The following is a 15,106-nucleotide window of genomic DNA, read 5'->3' as shown; positions in this document are numbered from 1 at the left end:
GCATGATTGAAGTTAATTTGCAAAGTACATAGAAATTCAGAATGTTGTAAACAATAGGAATTACTATATTTGGCTTAATAAATATTCCCAGATGTATTTCAGTTGTTAACTTCTTAATGACATTTTTGTAATTTGATTTCCTGTCTTGTATGTCTTCTGGAGCAAAAAATTTAAATTTGTTTTTCATTAAAACATTTGAAAGTGAAACATCTGTTGCTAATGTGTATTCAAAGAAGCATAAGGACCTCAGGGCACGTTGTTACTTTCAAACGTTATTTGATTCAGATTGTGGCAAGTTGTTACTTTCAAACATTATTTGATTCAGATTGTGGCAAGCCTTATATGACCTTATGGCAGTAAAATGTAATGATAGAGGGATATTATAAATGAAAATGTACCAATGTACATTGTGATCACACAGCAAGTTAATAGTGTATTATTCCCACCCTGTGGTACAGTGAAACTTTACTACTGCCATCGTGTAATTTAAACATAATTGCAAGTGTATTTGAAGTCCATCACATAGAATGATTGAATGTTAGCTATTTGGTAATTCATTACTTCCATCAAAATGTCTTACAGATTTGAACATACATTCCCCTTGTCTTCATTTTAAAAAACATGATCTAGTCATTTATTTTTGTTCTGACAATTTAATTTTATTATGGGATTCTCATATATGTTCCCCATATTGGCAATGTTTAAATTTTACAAGTTTTTATTTAGACTTTCTAATCTAGGGGATTTTGTTTAAGATTTATTTTATTTTTATTTATGTGTATTATGAGGACTTATGCATATTAGTCCAGGCATCCCCAGAGGCCAGAAGAGGCCCTTGGATCCCCTGAAGCCAGACTTACAGGTGCTTGAAAGTGGCCCTGATGTGGGTTCTGGGAATCAAACTTGGATCCTCTACAAGAGCAACAAGTGCTCTTAACCACTGAGCTATGCATCTATCCCAGTAACCTAGATTTTCAACTTTGTCTCTTTCAGGACATTTATATTGTTACCTGAGGTCACAATGGGTAAATAACATACATTTCAGAAAAGGAAAAGAATTTGGCTGGATAGATATTCCAGGAATTTCTAAGAAAAATTATAGCCAGTCTTGAGAGGTTCTTGAAGGAAGGGTGACTTCAGAGATTTGGCTGATTTAACTGCCACCCTGTTCAGAGTTTATTCAGTTTTTGATGTCAAGGGAATAGTATAGGTTGAGTTTGTGGCAAATAATAGTCCAGCAGAAGTTCTGTGGAGAAGCTTGTTGTGGTGGTCACGATTTTCAAAACTGATTTAAAAAAATAAATGCAACTGGCTTGCCTACTACATTATCATCAGTATTGTAGAATATACGTTAAGCTTGGGCTATGTATTTTTAACAATTTTATATTTTAGTGGAATAATATACATTGTTTGGGCTGTATGTTTAAGAATTTTTACTATGTTTTAGCTAGCTATACAGCTAAAGGAAATATATCTCTTCTATTATTATGTAAAACTGTTTCATATGATTTACTATTCAGAGCCGTTATCCCTGTTCATAGCTTTGGTTTCCATATTGCCCAGCCAGCACTTGTGTCTTAATCATAGGACAAGATGTTTGATAGCTTAAGACAAACACATTAACAAAATCACCACAATTTAGTTTGACAGACTGTATTAATTTGATAGTTAAGGATACTGCTGTAAGCTAAGGAAAAAGCTAGCTTGCTTTTTACATATCAGTTTTCCAATAGTGTCTTTCTATAATATATTACCTAATTTTTAGTTTCTCCTTTTACTTTCACCAACTTTGAAAAATAAGGTATCACTTCCAAGCATTAATTTGACCTCATTTACCAAAAGTTTGTAACTTACAAATTAGTTTGGAAAAATACACAAAATTGAAATTTCCCCATTAAAATAGTACCGGTAATGGTTGTCTAACTACTCCGCCATGAATTACAAAACTATGATAGAAAGTTTTTAACACTAGAAATATTAAAGTTTCTTATCTTTTATTTTTGTTTTTGTTGTTTACTTTTTATTTCATGTATTTATTGGTTTTTTGAGACAGGTTCTCTCTACGTAGCCCTAGCTGTCCTGGAACTCACTGTGTGGGCCAGACCTGCCTCTGCCTCCCAAGTACTGGGACTAAAGGTGTACACCACCATACCCAGCTCTGATATTCTCTAAGTATTAAATCTGTACCTGTTTTAACACAAAATATTGTCTCCCAGCTTGAACTATGAATGCTCTCTATCAAACACTAAGCAACTGAAGTCCACTAGTAGTTTTTCTAAGTTAGGATTCCATTTCTTTTTTCTACTTGTTTTTATCACTGAGATGATATCATTGCTTCCTTACCCCATTACTTACCTGAAAACATTTTTGTGGACTATAAAAATTTATAGATGCTTATATTTTAATGGAGACTGTTAGTGTGAAGTTTGTATTGCTTTGAAATTAGATCAGGTTACTGATGGATTATTGTATTCAATAATGTAGTAAAAGCCAACTTTTAAGTAATATGTCAAAATGGCCAACCTTGCTTGATGGTTTTATCTGTTCATTTCTTGTTCTTTTTCTTCCATTTATTTATTTGTTTGGTGGGAGCCATGGCTACATATTGATTCAAGTTTTGGGTTAAACTCCATCTACAACCTTATTGTATCAAGAAAGAAATACACAGATATTTTACTTGAGGGTATTTTGGGGAAAGATTGTGAGGTTTTTGTCTCATTAAATTTGTTTTGTTTTTGTTTTTGAGACAGAATCTCTGTAGCCCAAGCTGACTTGGAATTTACTAGTAGACCAGGATGACTTTAAACTTGTGGAAGTCCTTTTGCCTTAGCCTCCCAAATACTGGGATTAGAAGCCTGTACGCCATGCCTAGCAAAAGCTTCATTTTAAAACTTTTAAGTTTATGACCAATAAGCTTATTCCATATGGACCAGTTTTCACAACGAACCCTATAGAAGGCATTGGTCCTCATGCTGAAAGATAAGCATTAGAGAAACCAGGAAAGTTAAGTACACAGGCTTATCTCTTCAAGGAAGAGATGTGTATACCTATTTTCTACCCTGAAGGCTGAGAGTGGATGTTGTTAATAGCGTGGTAATCTGTGCTATCTGTAGGGCCAGACCACACCAAAATCCTCCAGACCATTATGTTTACCCTAAATTCTTCCTTCCTAAGACTGTTATCCTGAGCATTGCTCTTCAAGTCAATAAAAACCATCCTTAGGGTAAATGTTTCAGGTACTTTATAACCTAGTGACCTCTATGCTATCCTGAGACCACACAAGATCCCAGGCCCTTAAACCTTAGAAACCATCTTCATGGTAGAGGTCACATATACTTTGCAAAGGAGTTTCAATGTAGTGATTCCTTAAGCTTTATTGTACATATGGGATTGAGATAATTGTTACCAGGAAACACTTTTTCCCCAAAATATACTGTAATTAAATATGTCTAAAATAACTCTCCAGTGTCAGATATTAGAAGTTTGAACCAGCCAAGCTAACTAAAATGTGCTGATCCGAGTTTTCTTCTTGCCTCTCATGGTTTGTTTTCCTGTTGGCTATAGCAGTTTGCAGGGACCCCCACAAAACCCCTCCGGCACACACTACAGCTCATTGGAGAATAAAGAAAATATGTCTTAAATTAAAAGTCATTTAATTTACTCCTATTTGATAATGTCTTCAGGATTGATCAAAGTTTCCACCTATTAGGATTTTCATAAACATAAGATTTATAATTTTTGAGTAACATTTTCCTAAATTAGCAGAAAAAGAATTTTGTTTGGATCATTTTTCCAAAAACCAACCTCCCTCCCCTCATTGTGGGATTTGCAAGATGTTCTGCTTAGCTCGTTTCTTCTTATCTTTTATTGCTCCCATCATCACTTACCAAGTAATAATACACATTGAGTGATGGGTTCTAATATAAAAGTCATTGCAAAAATGGCAGAAGCATGCCGGATTTTACATATTACTTCATTTTCATCGGGAAATATCTCATCATCCCACCATGAGGGAAAAGTAGTTGGACATGGTAGCTTATGCTTGTAATTCCAGTGCTGAGAAGGCTGGGGCAGGAATGTTCTGTGAGTTCCAGCCCAGCTTCAGCTAAAAATGAGATCCTATCCCAAACTTTAAAACCCTTTGCTTTTATTCCACTGGAAGTTAGATATGAAAGTTAAATAGATTAGGGAAGTAGACCAGGAAAATCAACCAACCTTTTATACACAATAGAGTGGAATTTTATCTTTCTAAACATTGACCATTAAGGTATTAAATGTTTTTTCCATGTAAAGGTAGGATATAAAGTTAAAAATAAATATAAAAGTTAGTAGTGGCCTTTATGTAGCACAAACTTAAATTAAGCATTTAGTATAATCCATCTAAAAGCAGACCTTACTTGGATCCTTTATGAGTGCTGCCTTAATGTACATTTCACTCTGTTAATCTTGAAATTGAGCTCATTAGTGTGGTCTACATTTTAAATGTTACAGTGTGAGAAGTTGTCTTGGTGTATAATTAAACTATGTATTCAATTTTATGATAGATCCAGTTACAATTCCGTAAATCCCAGTGCATCAGAAGTAGAAAGAAGGTCAGAGGACTTGAAGGCTCATCCTCAGCTACAGTGAAATGAAGCCAGCCTAAGCTACACAGACCTCACCACACACACACACACACACACACACACACACACACACACACACACACACACGCACGCACACACGAGAGAGAGAGAGAGACAGAGAGAGACAGAGACAGAGAGAGACAGAGACAGAGAGAGAGAGATGCACACACATGCAACGAACATATGTAAATGTACTAACTTTTAAAGTGTCTGTCACTAATGATTTTGAAATTTTTTATAGACTGTCTTCAAATTATTTCAGATATCACCATAAATTAGTATATACCAGTTTTTTTCAATTTATTCTGTGAACATGTTAATAGATTTCAGACTGTTTGATACAACAGGTATGCTTTTTGTACAAGTTAGGAAAGAAACACTATTAAGGGAACTTTTCATATTAGATTTTTCCACACATTTGCCACTACAAAATATTTTGGGAAAGAGATTTTTATTGATGTTCAAAATGTTTTATGCTCATACACACAAACCTTACCAAGAATACTCTCTTCGGTTGTTCAACAGCTTTGAATACTTTTAAAATAATGCAACAAATACATTTCTAGTCATTCTTCAACATGTATTTTGTTTGTTTTTTGAGACAGGGTTTCTCTGTGTAGCTTTGGAGCGTGTCCTGGAACTTACTCTGTAGACTAGGCTGGCCTCGAACTCAGATATCCACCTGCCTCAGCCTCCCGAGTGCTGGGATTAAAGGCATGTGCCACCACTGCCTGGCATTAGCATGTATTTCTTAATTTTAAAGTACATTTGTTAGTTTTTGAGACATTAAAGTACTAATACTTTTACAGGTAAAATGATTAACAAAGTATTGTATGGACTACCTGACCTCTCTTGCATAGTTAAGGTATCTGAAAAGTTAATTTTAGTGACTATATGGATTATATATTCATGATATTAACTTCATTCAAATACTTAAAAGAACTCATTCTAATATTAGTGAACATCTATTGTTTATTATTCCTTTTTGTTTGAATTGACAAAAATAAATTTTATATTTAAGCATTTCTAGACTTTGGATATCTTATAATTTTTTAAAAAATAATTGGAACTATTAGTTCCTATAAGACTTACTCCATTAGAAAATAAAAACACAGGATTTTTAGCAGTCACTTTGCACATTTGGATCTTGGCTCTTGAGTTAATTTATTAACAAGTGCTACATATTAGAGTGCTTTATTACAGTTGTATTGAGTGCCTCCTGGTTCTGTCTGGAGAAAGGGGGACACTATAACATATCAGAAAGGAAATACATGTAGTGTGTAATTACAGGTAACATGTAACTATCATAATAACATTGAGCAAAGTATTGCAAAGATAGTTCAAATATTGTTCACAAGGGTGGTTTCTAATATTATTGAGGTAACTGTTCTTGGTGAAGTCTAAATTTTGTGCTAAAGAAAATCTAGAAAGTTAATGACTAATGTTCTTGTGTGTTATTTCCAGGTGGAGGTTTAGCTGTTGGAACAGTTCTTCTGATTGGTTAGTATAAAATACGTGCTGTGATCATTCTAACCAGTTCTGTTTTGTACGTGATGGTTTTATGACTTTCTCACTTTGAAACTGAATATTTAATTGATGAGCTCTCCACAGATGTAAGGTCAGTTTAGAACTTGTCTAAATACACTTTTTAATTCAAAATTGAGATGGGCAGACATATTTGAAAATGTATCACCTAACATTTAAAAATGGTTACTCTTCACTGCACCATTTTAAATTTAAAGTTATTTAAAATGAAACGTCAATTGCTTTTTTTTTTTGAAAAACAACAACTCAGTATTAAAAGTGGAATTGTAGTGATTAGTTTGAGAAATGGAAAAATTGATATGTGTACTATATGTGAGTGTATAGATGTGTAATACATTTCACAGATTTTATTATTGTCTTATTGATTGAAAAAAAGACAAAGTGGCCCGTATTTTTGTTCTTTTTTAAAGTGGTTAGAGTTCTTATTTAAATATACAACCCTATATGGCGTATTTAAACATAGATCATAGGGTCTTCAAATTGCAGAAAGCCTCATCTATCATATAATAAAAGCACTCCTGTTAATGTTTAACCTATTTACTTGCAGCATATCTATTGTTTCTAGTTTAGTCTTGAATCAGTCAGCCTACTTTTTTATATGACCCAATTAAAATATTTGAAAATATCCATTTTAACACCTCAAATTTTCCATAACCTAAATGGAAATCATTTGGTGAACTGGCTGTGAGAGTTAACAGAGAATCCTTCTTCTCCCCATTGTCTCTTGATGTACCTCCTAGGGTGGCATCTCTTTCATTACCCAAAGCTAGTAAAGGATTTCATAGTCAATAAGACCTATAGTCAGCAAACTGAGTTATAAAATGTAGTGATCTAGATATTTATTAGTACCAGGTACCAATAAAAATAAGTTTATGTTAATAGACATCTTTTAACATAGCAAGGGACTGTGGCAAATGTCTTAGAAGGATTTTCTCCACCAAGTGATGGTCCTTAACCTTTGGTATACATATAACATTGATGGAGTGAAGCTGAATCTCTGGGAAACTCCCAGCATCTAGAACATCTCATTACCTGTCTCTGCTTAATCACTGAAGAATCCTGATGATGAGGGCTGGAGAGGTGCCCATCCTGTGGTTATTGTGGGTCATGTATTATATCAAGTACTTTATGGATGTTTCTTTCTTTGTTAATATGATCACCTTATGAACTATTACATTTACATTATCTCTATAATTCATGACATTAGATTTGCAAGGTGAAATAAATTTCAGTTTCACATAGATAGTGAGAGTCCCAGGATTAAAATTTTGCTATGAATCTAGGTATATGAATTTGTTTTTTTGAGTGAGAAGTTTTGTTTTTTTTAATTTTTTTTAATTTTTATTTTGCAATACAATTCAGTTCTACATATCAGCCACGGATTCCCCTGTTCTCCCGCCTCCCGCCCCCCACACCTTCCCCGCAGCCCACCCCCCATTCCCACCTCCTCCAGGGCAAAGCCTTCCCTGTGGACTGAGATCAACCTGGTAGACTCAGTCCAGGTAGGTCCCGTTCCCTCCTCCCAGGCCGAGCCAAGCGATCCTGCATAGGCCCCAGGTTTCAAACAGCCAACTCATGCAATGAGCACAGGACCCAGTCCCACTGCCTGGATGCCTCCCAAACAGATCAAGCCAATCAACTGTCTCACCCATTCAGAGGGCCTGATCCAGTTGGTGACCCCTCAGCCATTGGTTCATAGTTCATGTGTTTCCATTCGTTTGGCTATTTGTCGCTGTACTTTATCCAACCTTGGTCTCAACAATTCTCGCTCATATAAACCCTCCTCATTCTCGCTAATTGGACTCCCAGAGATCCACCCGGGGCCTAGCCATGGATCTCTGCATCCAGATCCCTCAGTAGTTGGATGAGGTTTCTAGCACGACAATTAGGGTGTTTGGTCATCCCATCACCAGAGTAGGTCAGTTCGGGCTGTCTCTCGACCATTGCCAGCAGTCTGTTGTGGGGGTATCTTTGTGGATTTCTGTGGGCCTCTCTAGCACTTTGCTTCTTCCTATTCTCATGTGGTCTTCATTTACCATGGTCTCCTATTCCTTGTTCTCCCTCTCTGTTGTTGATCCAGCTGGGATCTCCCACTCCCCCAAGCTCTCTTTCCCTCGACCCTCGCCCTTCACTACCCCCACTCATGTCCAGGCTGTTCATGTAGATCTCATTCCATTTCTCTGTCATTGGGCGATCCCCGTGTCTTTCTTGGGGTCCTGTTTTCCAGGTAGCCTCCCTGGTGATGTGAGTAGCAGTCCAGTCATCCTTGTTCCACATCTAGTATCCTCCTATGAGTGAGTACATACCATGTTTGTCTTTCTGAGTCTGGGTTACCTCACTCAGGATGATATTTTCTAGATCCATCCATTTGTCTGCAAACCTCATGATGTCATTGTTTTTCTCTGCTGAGTAGTATTCCATTGTGTATATGTACCACATTTTGTTTATCCATTCTTCAGTTGAAGGGCATCTAGGTTGTTTCCATGTTCTGGCTATTACAAACAATGCTGATATGAACATAGCTGAACAAGTGCTCTTGTGGTGTGGTTGAGCATTCCTTGGGTATATGCCCAAGAGTGGTATAGTTGGATCTTGGGGGAGATGGATTCCCAGTTTTCTAAGAAAGCGCCATATTGATTTCCAAAGTGGTTGTACAAGCTTGCATTCCCACCAGCAGTGGAGGAGAGTTCCCCTAGCTCCACTTCCTCTCCAGCATAAGGTGTCTTCAGTGTTTTTGATCTTAGCCATTCTGACAGGCATAAGGTGGTATCTCAGAGTTGTTTTGATTTGCATTTCCCTGATGATTAGGGATGTTGAGCAATTCCTTAAATGTCTTTCAGCCATTTGAGTTTCCTCTGTTGAGAATTCTCTGTTTAGTTCTATAGCCCATTTCTTAATTGGATTGTTGGGCATTTTGATGTCTAATTTCTTGAGTTCCTTATATATTCTGGATATCAGTCCTCTGTCAGATGTGGGGTTGGTGAAGATCTTTTCCCATTCTGTAGGCTGTCGCTTTGCCTTGTTGACCGTATCCTTTGCTCTACAAAAGCTTCTCAGTTTCAAGAGGTCCCATTGATTGATTGTTTTTCTCAGTGTCTGTGCTACTGGTGTTCTATTTAGGAAGTGGTCTCCTATGCCAATGCGTTCAAGACTACTTCCTACTTTCTCTTCTAGCAGGTTCAGAGTAGCTGGATTTATGTTGAGGTCCTTGATCCACTTGGACTTAAGTTTTGTGCACGGTGATAGATATGGATCTATTTGCAGCCTTCTACATGTTGATATCCAGTTATGCCAGCACCATTTGTTGAAGATGCTTTCTTTTTTCCATTGTGCACTTTTGGCTTCTTTGTCAAAAATTATATGTTCATAGGTGTTCGGATTAATGTCAGGGTCTTCAATTCGATTCCATTGGTCCACATGTCGGTTTTTATGCCAGTACCAAGCTGTTTTTATTACTGTAGCTCTATAGTACAGCTTGAAGTCAGGGATCGTGATGCCTCCAGAGGTTGTGTTATTGTACAGGATTCTTTTGGCTATCCTGGGTTTTTTGTTTTTCTATATGAAGTTGAGTATTATTCTTTCCAGGTCTGTGAAGAATTGTGTTGGTATTTTGATGAGGATTGCATTGAATCTGTAGATTGCTTTTGGTAAGATTGCCATTTTTACTATGTTAGTCCTGCCTATCCATGAGCATGGGAGATCTTTCCATTTTCTGACATCTTCTTCAATTTCTTTTTTCAGGGACTTAAAGTTCTTGTCATATAGGTCCTTCACTTGCTTGGTTAGTGTTACCCCAAGGTATTTTATGTCATTTGTGGCTATAGTAAAGGGTGATGTATCTCTGATTTCCTTCTCCGCTTCTTTGTCCATTGTATATAGGAGGGCTACTGATTTTTTTGAATTGATCTTGTATCCTGCTATGTTGCTGAAGGTGTTTATAAGCTGTATCAGTTCCTTGGTGGAATCTTTGGGGTCACTCAAGTATACTATCATGTCATCTGCAAATAGGGAAAGCTTGACTTCTTCCTTTCCAATTTGTATCCCCTTAATCTCCTTATGTTGTCTTATTGCTCTGGCTAGAACTTCAAGTACTATATTGAATAAGTATGGGGAGAGCGGACAGCCTTGCCTCGTTCCTGATTTTAGTGGAATTGCTTTGAGTTTCTCTCCATTTAACTTGATGTTGGCTGTTGGCTTGCTGTAAATTGCCTTTATTATGTTTAGGTATGTTCTTTGTATTCCTGATCACTCCAAGACCTTTATCATGAAGGGGTGTTGGATTTTGTCAAATGCCTTTTCTGCATCTAGTGAGATGATCATGTGGTTTTTTTCTTTGAGTTTGTTTATATGGTGTATTACATTGATGGACTTTCGTATGTTGAACCACCCTTGCATCCCTGGAATGAATCCTACTTGATCATGGTGGATAATTGTTTTGATGTGTTCTTGGAGTCTGTTTGCCAGTATTTTATTGAGTATTTTTGCATCAATGTTCATGAGGGAGATCGGTCTGTAGTTCTCTTTCTTTGTTGTATCCTTGTTTGGTTTAGGAATCAGGGTAATTGTAGCCTCATAGAAGGAGTTTGGTAATGTTCCTTCTGTTTCTATTGTGTGGAACAATTTAGAGAGTATTGGTATTAACTCTTCTTTGAAGATCTGGTAGAATTCTGCGCTGAAACCGTCTGGTCCTGGGCTTTTTTTGGTCGGGAGACTTTTAATGACTGTTTCTATTTCGTTAGGGGTTGTTGGACTATTTAAATATTTATCTGGTCTTGATTTAACTTAGGTATGTGGTACCTATCCAGAAAGTTATCCATTTCTTTTAGGTTTTCCAGTTTTGTGGAATAGAGGTTTTTGAAGTATGACCTGATGATTCTCTGGATTTCCTCAATGTCTGTTATGTCCCCCTTTTCATTTCTGATTTTGTTGATTTGGTTGCTCTCTCTCTGTCTTTTGGTTAGTTTGGATAAGGGCTTGTCTATCTTGTTGATTTTCTCAAAGAACCAACTCTTTGTTTCATTAATTTTTTTGTATTCTCTTTGTTTCTATTTTATTGATTTCAGCTCTCACTTTGATAATTTCCTGGCGTCTATTTTTCCTGGGAGACTTTGCTTCTTCTTGTTCTAGAGCTTTCAGGTGTGCTGTTAAGTCACTAGTGTGAGATTTCTCCAACTTCTTTATGTGGGCATTTAGTGCTATGAATTTCCCTCTTAGCACTGCTTTCATAGTGTCCCATAGGTTTGGATATGTGGTGTCTTCATTTTCGTTGATCTCTAGGAAGTCATTAATTTCTTTCTTTATTTCTTCATTAACCCATTGGTGATTCAGTTGGGTATTATTCACTTTCCATGAGATTGTAGGTTTTCTGTAGTTTTTGTTGTTGTTGAAATCCAACTTTAGACCATGGTGGTCTGATAGAACACAAGAGGTCATTCCAATTGTTTTGTATCTGTTTAGATTTGTTTTGTGGCCAAGTATATGGTCGATTTTGACAGAAGGTTCCATGGGGTGCTGAGAAGAAGGTATATTCTTTTTTGTTAGGATGGAATGTTCTGTAGATATCGATTAAGTCCATTTGAGTCATGACATCAGTTAAGTCCTTTATTTCTCTGTTAAGTTTCGATTTGGGAGATCTGTCCAGTGGTGAAAGTGGGGTGTTGAGGTCTCCCACTATTAATGTGTGGGGTTTTATATGTGATTTAAGCTTTAGTAATGTTTCTTTTACATATGTGGGTGCCCTTGTGTTTGGGGTATAAATGTTCAGAATTGAGACTTCATGTTGGTGGATCTTTCCTGTGATGAGTATGTAATGCCCTTCTTGATCTCTTTTTATTGATTTTAGTTTGAAGTCTATTTTGCTGGATATCAGGATGGCTACATCCGCTTGTTTCTTAAGACCGTTTGATTGGAAAGTCTTTTCGCAGCCTTTTATTTTTAGGTAGTGTCTATCTTTGAATTTGAGATGTGTTTCTTGTATGCAGCAGAAAGATGGGTCCTGCTTTCGTATCCATTCTGTAAGCCTATGTCTTTTTATAGGTGAATTAAGTCCATTGATATTGAGGGATATTAATGACCAGTGATTGTTCATTCCTTTTATTTTTTGGTGGTGATGTGTGTGTACTTCTCTTCTTTGGGGTTTACTGCTGTGGCTTTATCTATTGCCTGTGTTTTCGAGGGTGTATCTGACTTCCTTAGGTTGGAATTTTTCTTCTAGTGCTTTCTGTAGGGCTGGGTTTGTGGATAAGTATTGTTTAAATCTGGCTTTGTCATGGAATGTCTTGTTCACTCCATCTATGATGATGGAAAGTTTTGCTGGGTATATTAGTCTAGGCTGGCATCCATGATCTCTTAGTGTCTGCATTACATCTGTCCAGGTCCTTCTGGCTTTCAAAGTCTCCATTGAGAAATCGGGTGTTATTCTGATGAGTTTGCCTTTATACGTCACTTGGCCTTTTTCCTTTGCTGCTCTTAATATTCTTTCTTTATTCTGTGCGTTTAGTTGTTTAATTATTATGTGGCGAGGGGACTTTTTTGGGGGGTCTAGTCTGTTTGGTGTTCTATAGGCTTCTTGTATCTTCATAGGCAATTCCTTCTTTAAGTTGGGAAAGTTTTCTTCTATGATCTTGTTGAATATATTTTCTGTGCCCTTAAGTTGGTATTCTTCTCCTTCTTCTACCCCTATTATTCGTAGGTTTGGTCTTTTCATGGTGTCCTAAATTTCTTGGACATTTTGGTTCATGACTTTGTTGGCTGTTGCTTGAGTTTTCCTGCCTGGCCCACAGTCAGGATAAATCTCTCTCACCTGCCAGTCCCACAGCCTCAGACCCAACCAAGTAAACACAGAGACTTATGTTGCTTTCAAACTGTATGGCCGTGGCAGGCTTCTTGCTAACTGTTCTTATAGCTTAAATTAATCCATTTCCATAAATCTATGCCTTGCCACATGGCTCGTGGCTTACCAGCATCTTCACATGCTGTTCCTCATCGTGGCGGCTGTCAGTGTCTCTGACTCAGCCTTCCCCTTCCCAGCTTTATTCTCCTCCTTGTCCCGCCTACACTTCCTGCCTAGCCAATGGCCAATTAGTGTTTTATTTATTGACTAATTAGCAACACATTTGCCATACAGAACATCCCACAGCAGTTGGCTTTAGTGTTTTCTTTGACTAATGAATCTATTTCTTCTACTGTATCTTCAACGCCCGAGATCCTCTCTTCCATCTCTTGCATTCTGTTGATTATACTTGCATCTGAAGTTCCCAATCGTTTACTCAGATTTTCTATTTCCAGCATTCCCTCTGTTTGTGTCTTCTTCATTTTTTCTATTTCCCTTTTCAGGTCTTGGACTGTTTCCTTCATTTGTTTCATTGATTTTTCTTGATTTTCTTTCAGTATTTTATTGTTTTCTTCCAGGACTTTATTGATTTCTTCTAATTTGTTTGCCCTTTCCTCTAGTTGTTTACAGCGTTCTTCCCATTTTTTTGTCTTTTCCTCTACACAAGCCTCTAGCTTCTTCATGTTGTCGTTCATAAGGCTGTTTTCTTCTGCTTCTTCCAATTTCTGATGTTCAGGTCTAGGTGTTGGAGGAGGGCTAGGTCCTGGTGATGCTGTATTGCTATTCATTTTGTTGTATGTGTTTCTGCCTTGACGCCTGCCCATCTCCTTATGGTTCGTTCTTGGTCTTATCCGCACACTTGGTTCAGACAGAGCCGACAGATTCAGGAAGTCTCTCTCTCTTGTCTAGATGGGAGCTCTCTTGTCCAAATTGGACGTCCGGGGCAGGATGGGAGCCCTCTCTCTCTCTCTCTCTCTCTCTCTCTCTCTCTCTCTCTCTCTCTCTCTCCTCCAGAAGGGAAGTCCGGGTCAGGATGGGAGCTAGGGGCCGGCCTCTAAGTCTCAGAAAGAGGCTGGGGGCTCGGGTTGATGGGCGTGGGGGCAGGGTGTGGAGATTGCAGGGTCTGCCAGGGATCTTGGGGAAGGGGATCCTAACCAGTGGGGCTAGAAGGGAACCTGCCCGGTAGCCAGAACCTGGGGCCAAGTTGGGCAGGTCTTCCCCAGAGTGGCTGGTGCCCAGGGATGGGGTCCGGGCCCAGCTAGGGCACTCACCTGTGCTCCAGAAGGGAAGTCCGGGGCAAGATCGAGTGAGAAGTTTTTACCTTTTAATTTTTTTATTATTTTTGAGAACTTCATACCTAAGTATTTTGTATTTACCTCAGACTCATTTCTCCCTCTATCCCCACCAATTCCTCCTATGTCTATTCTCTAATTTGTGACCTCTTCTTTAATTATTATTGTTACATATATAAATACATACATATATGTTTATATACATCTATATATTCATATACAAAAATATATATTAACCCTACTGAGCCTGTTTAGTGTTGCTTGTGTGTGTGTGTGTGTGTGTGTGTGTGTGTGTGTGTGTGTGTGTGTATGTGTTTATAGCTGATCATTTGGGATTGGATAACCTAGCGAGGGGCTTATCCCTAGAGAAGACTGAATCTCCATCTCTCAGCAGCTATGAATTGCCTATAGCTCTTTATCTAGAAGTAGGGACTTGTAAATTTTCCCTCATCCACATTGGCATGTCAACTGGCATTGTTATTGTGCCGGTCTTGTTTAGGAAACCATATTATTGACATTGCATGAGTGCCGCTTCTCTCATATGTCATACATAGAAGACACTCTATTTCAAGGGTATAGCAGCTTTCCTGGTCCTCTGGCTCTTACAGTCTCTCCACCCTCTCTTCCACAGGTTCTCTGAGTCTTAGGTGTAAGGGTTGTATTGTAGATTTGTTAGTTGGGGTTGGGTGCCCCATGGTCAGTTGTTTTCTACATTTGACCAATTGTGAGTTTGTGTAGTAGTCTCTATTGGCTCCAAAAAGAAACTTCTTCGATGAGAAATAAGAGATATATTTATCTGTAGGTATAAAAAT

The 15,106-nt window shown here is 37.7% G+C and overlaps 1 protein-coding gene across 1 annotated transcript in view; it reads left to right on the top strand.

Annotated features, from left to right (window-relative positions):
* Elp4 (elongator acetyltransferase complex subunit 4) overlaps positions 1-15,106 on the top strand; it is a 217,886-nt gene that overhangs the window by 2,113 nt on the left and 200,667 nt on the right. The window contains exon 2 of the mRNA XM_059261055.1: positions 6,090-6,125. Coding sequence (XP_059117038.1) covers positions 6,090-6,125 — 36 coding nt within the window. The remainder of the gene's footprint in view (positions 1-6,089; positions 6,126-15,106) is intronic.

This window comes from Peromyscus eremicus, chromosome 4 (genome assembly GCF_949786415.1).
Source record: "Peromyscus eremicus chromosome 4, PerEre_H2_v1, whole genome shotgun sequence".
Lineage (NCBI taxonomy): Eukaryota > Metazoa > Chordata > Mammalia > Rodentia > Cricetidae > Peromyscus > Peromyscus eremicus.
This window is presented reverse-complemented; position numbering and strand designations above follow the sequence as displayed.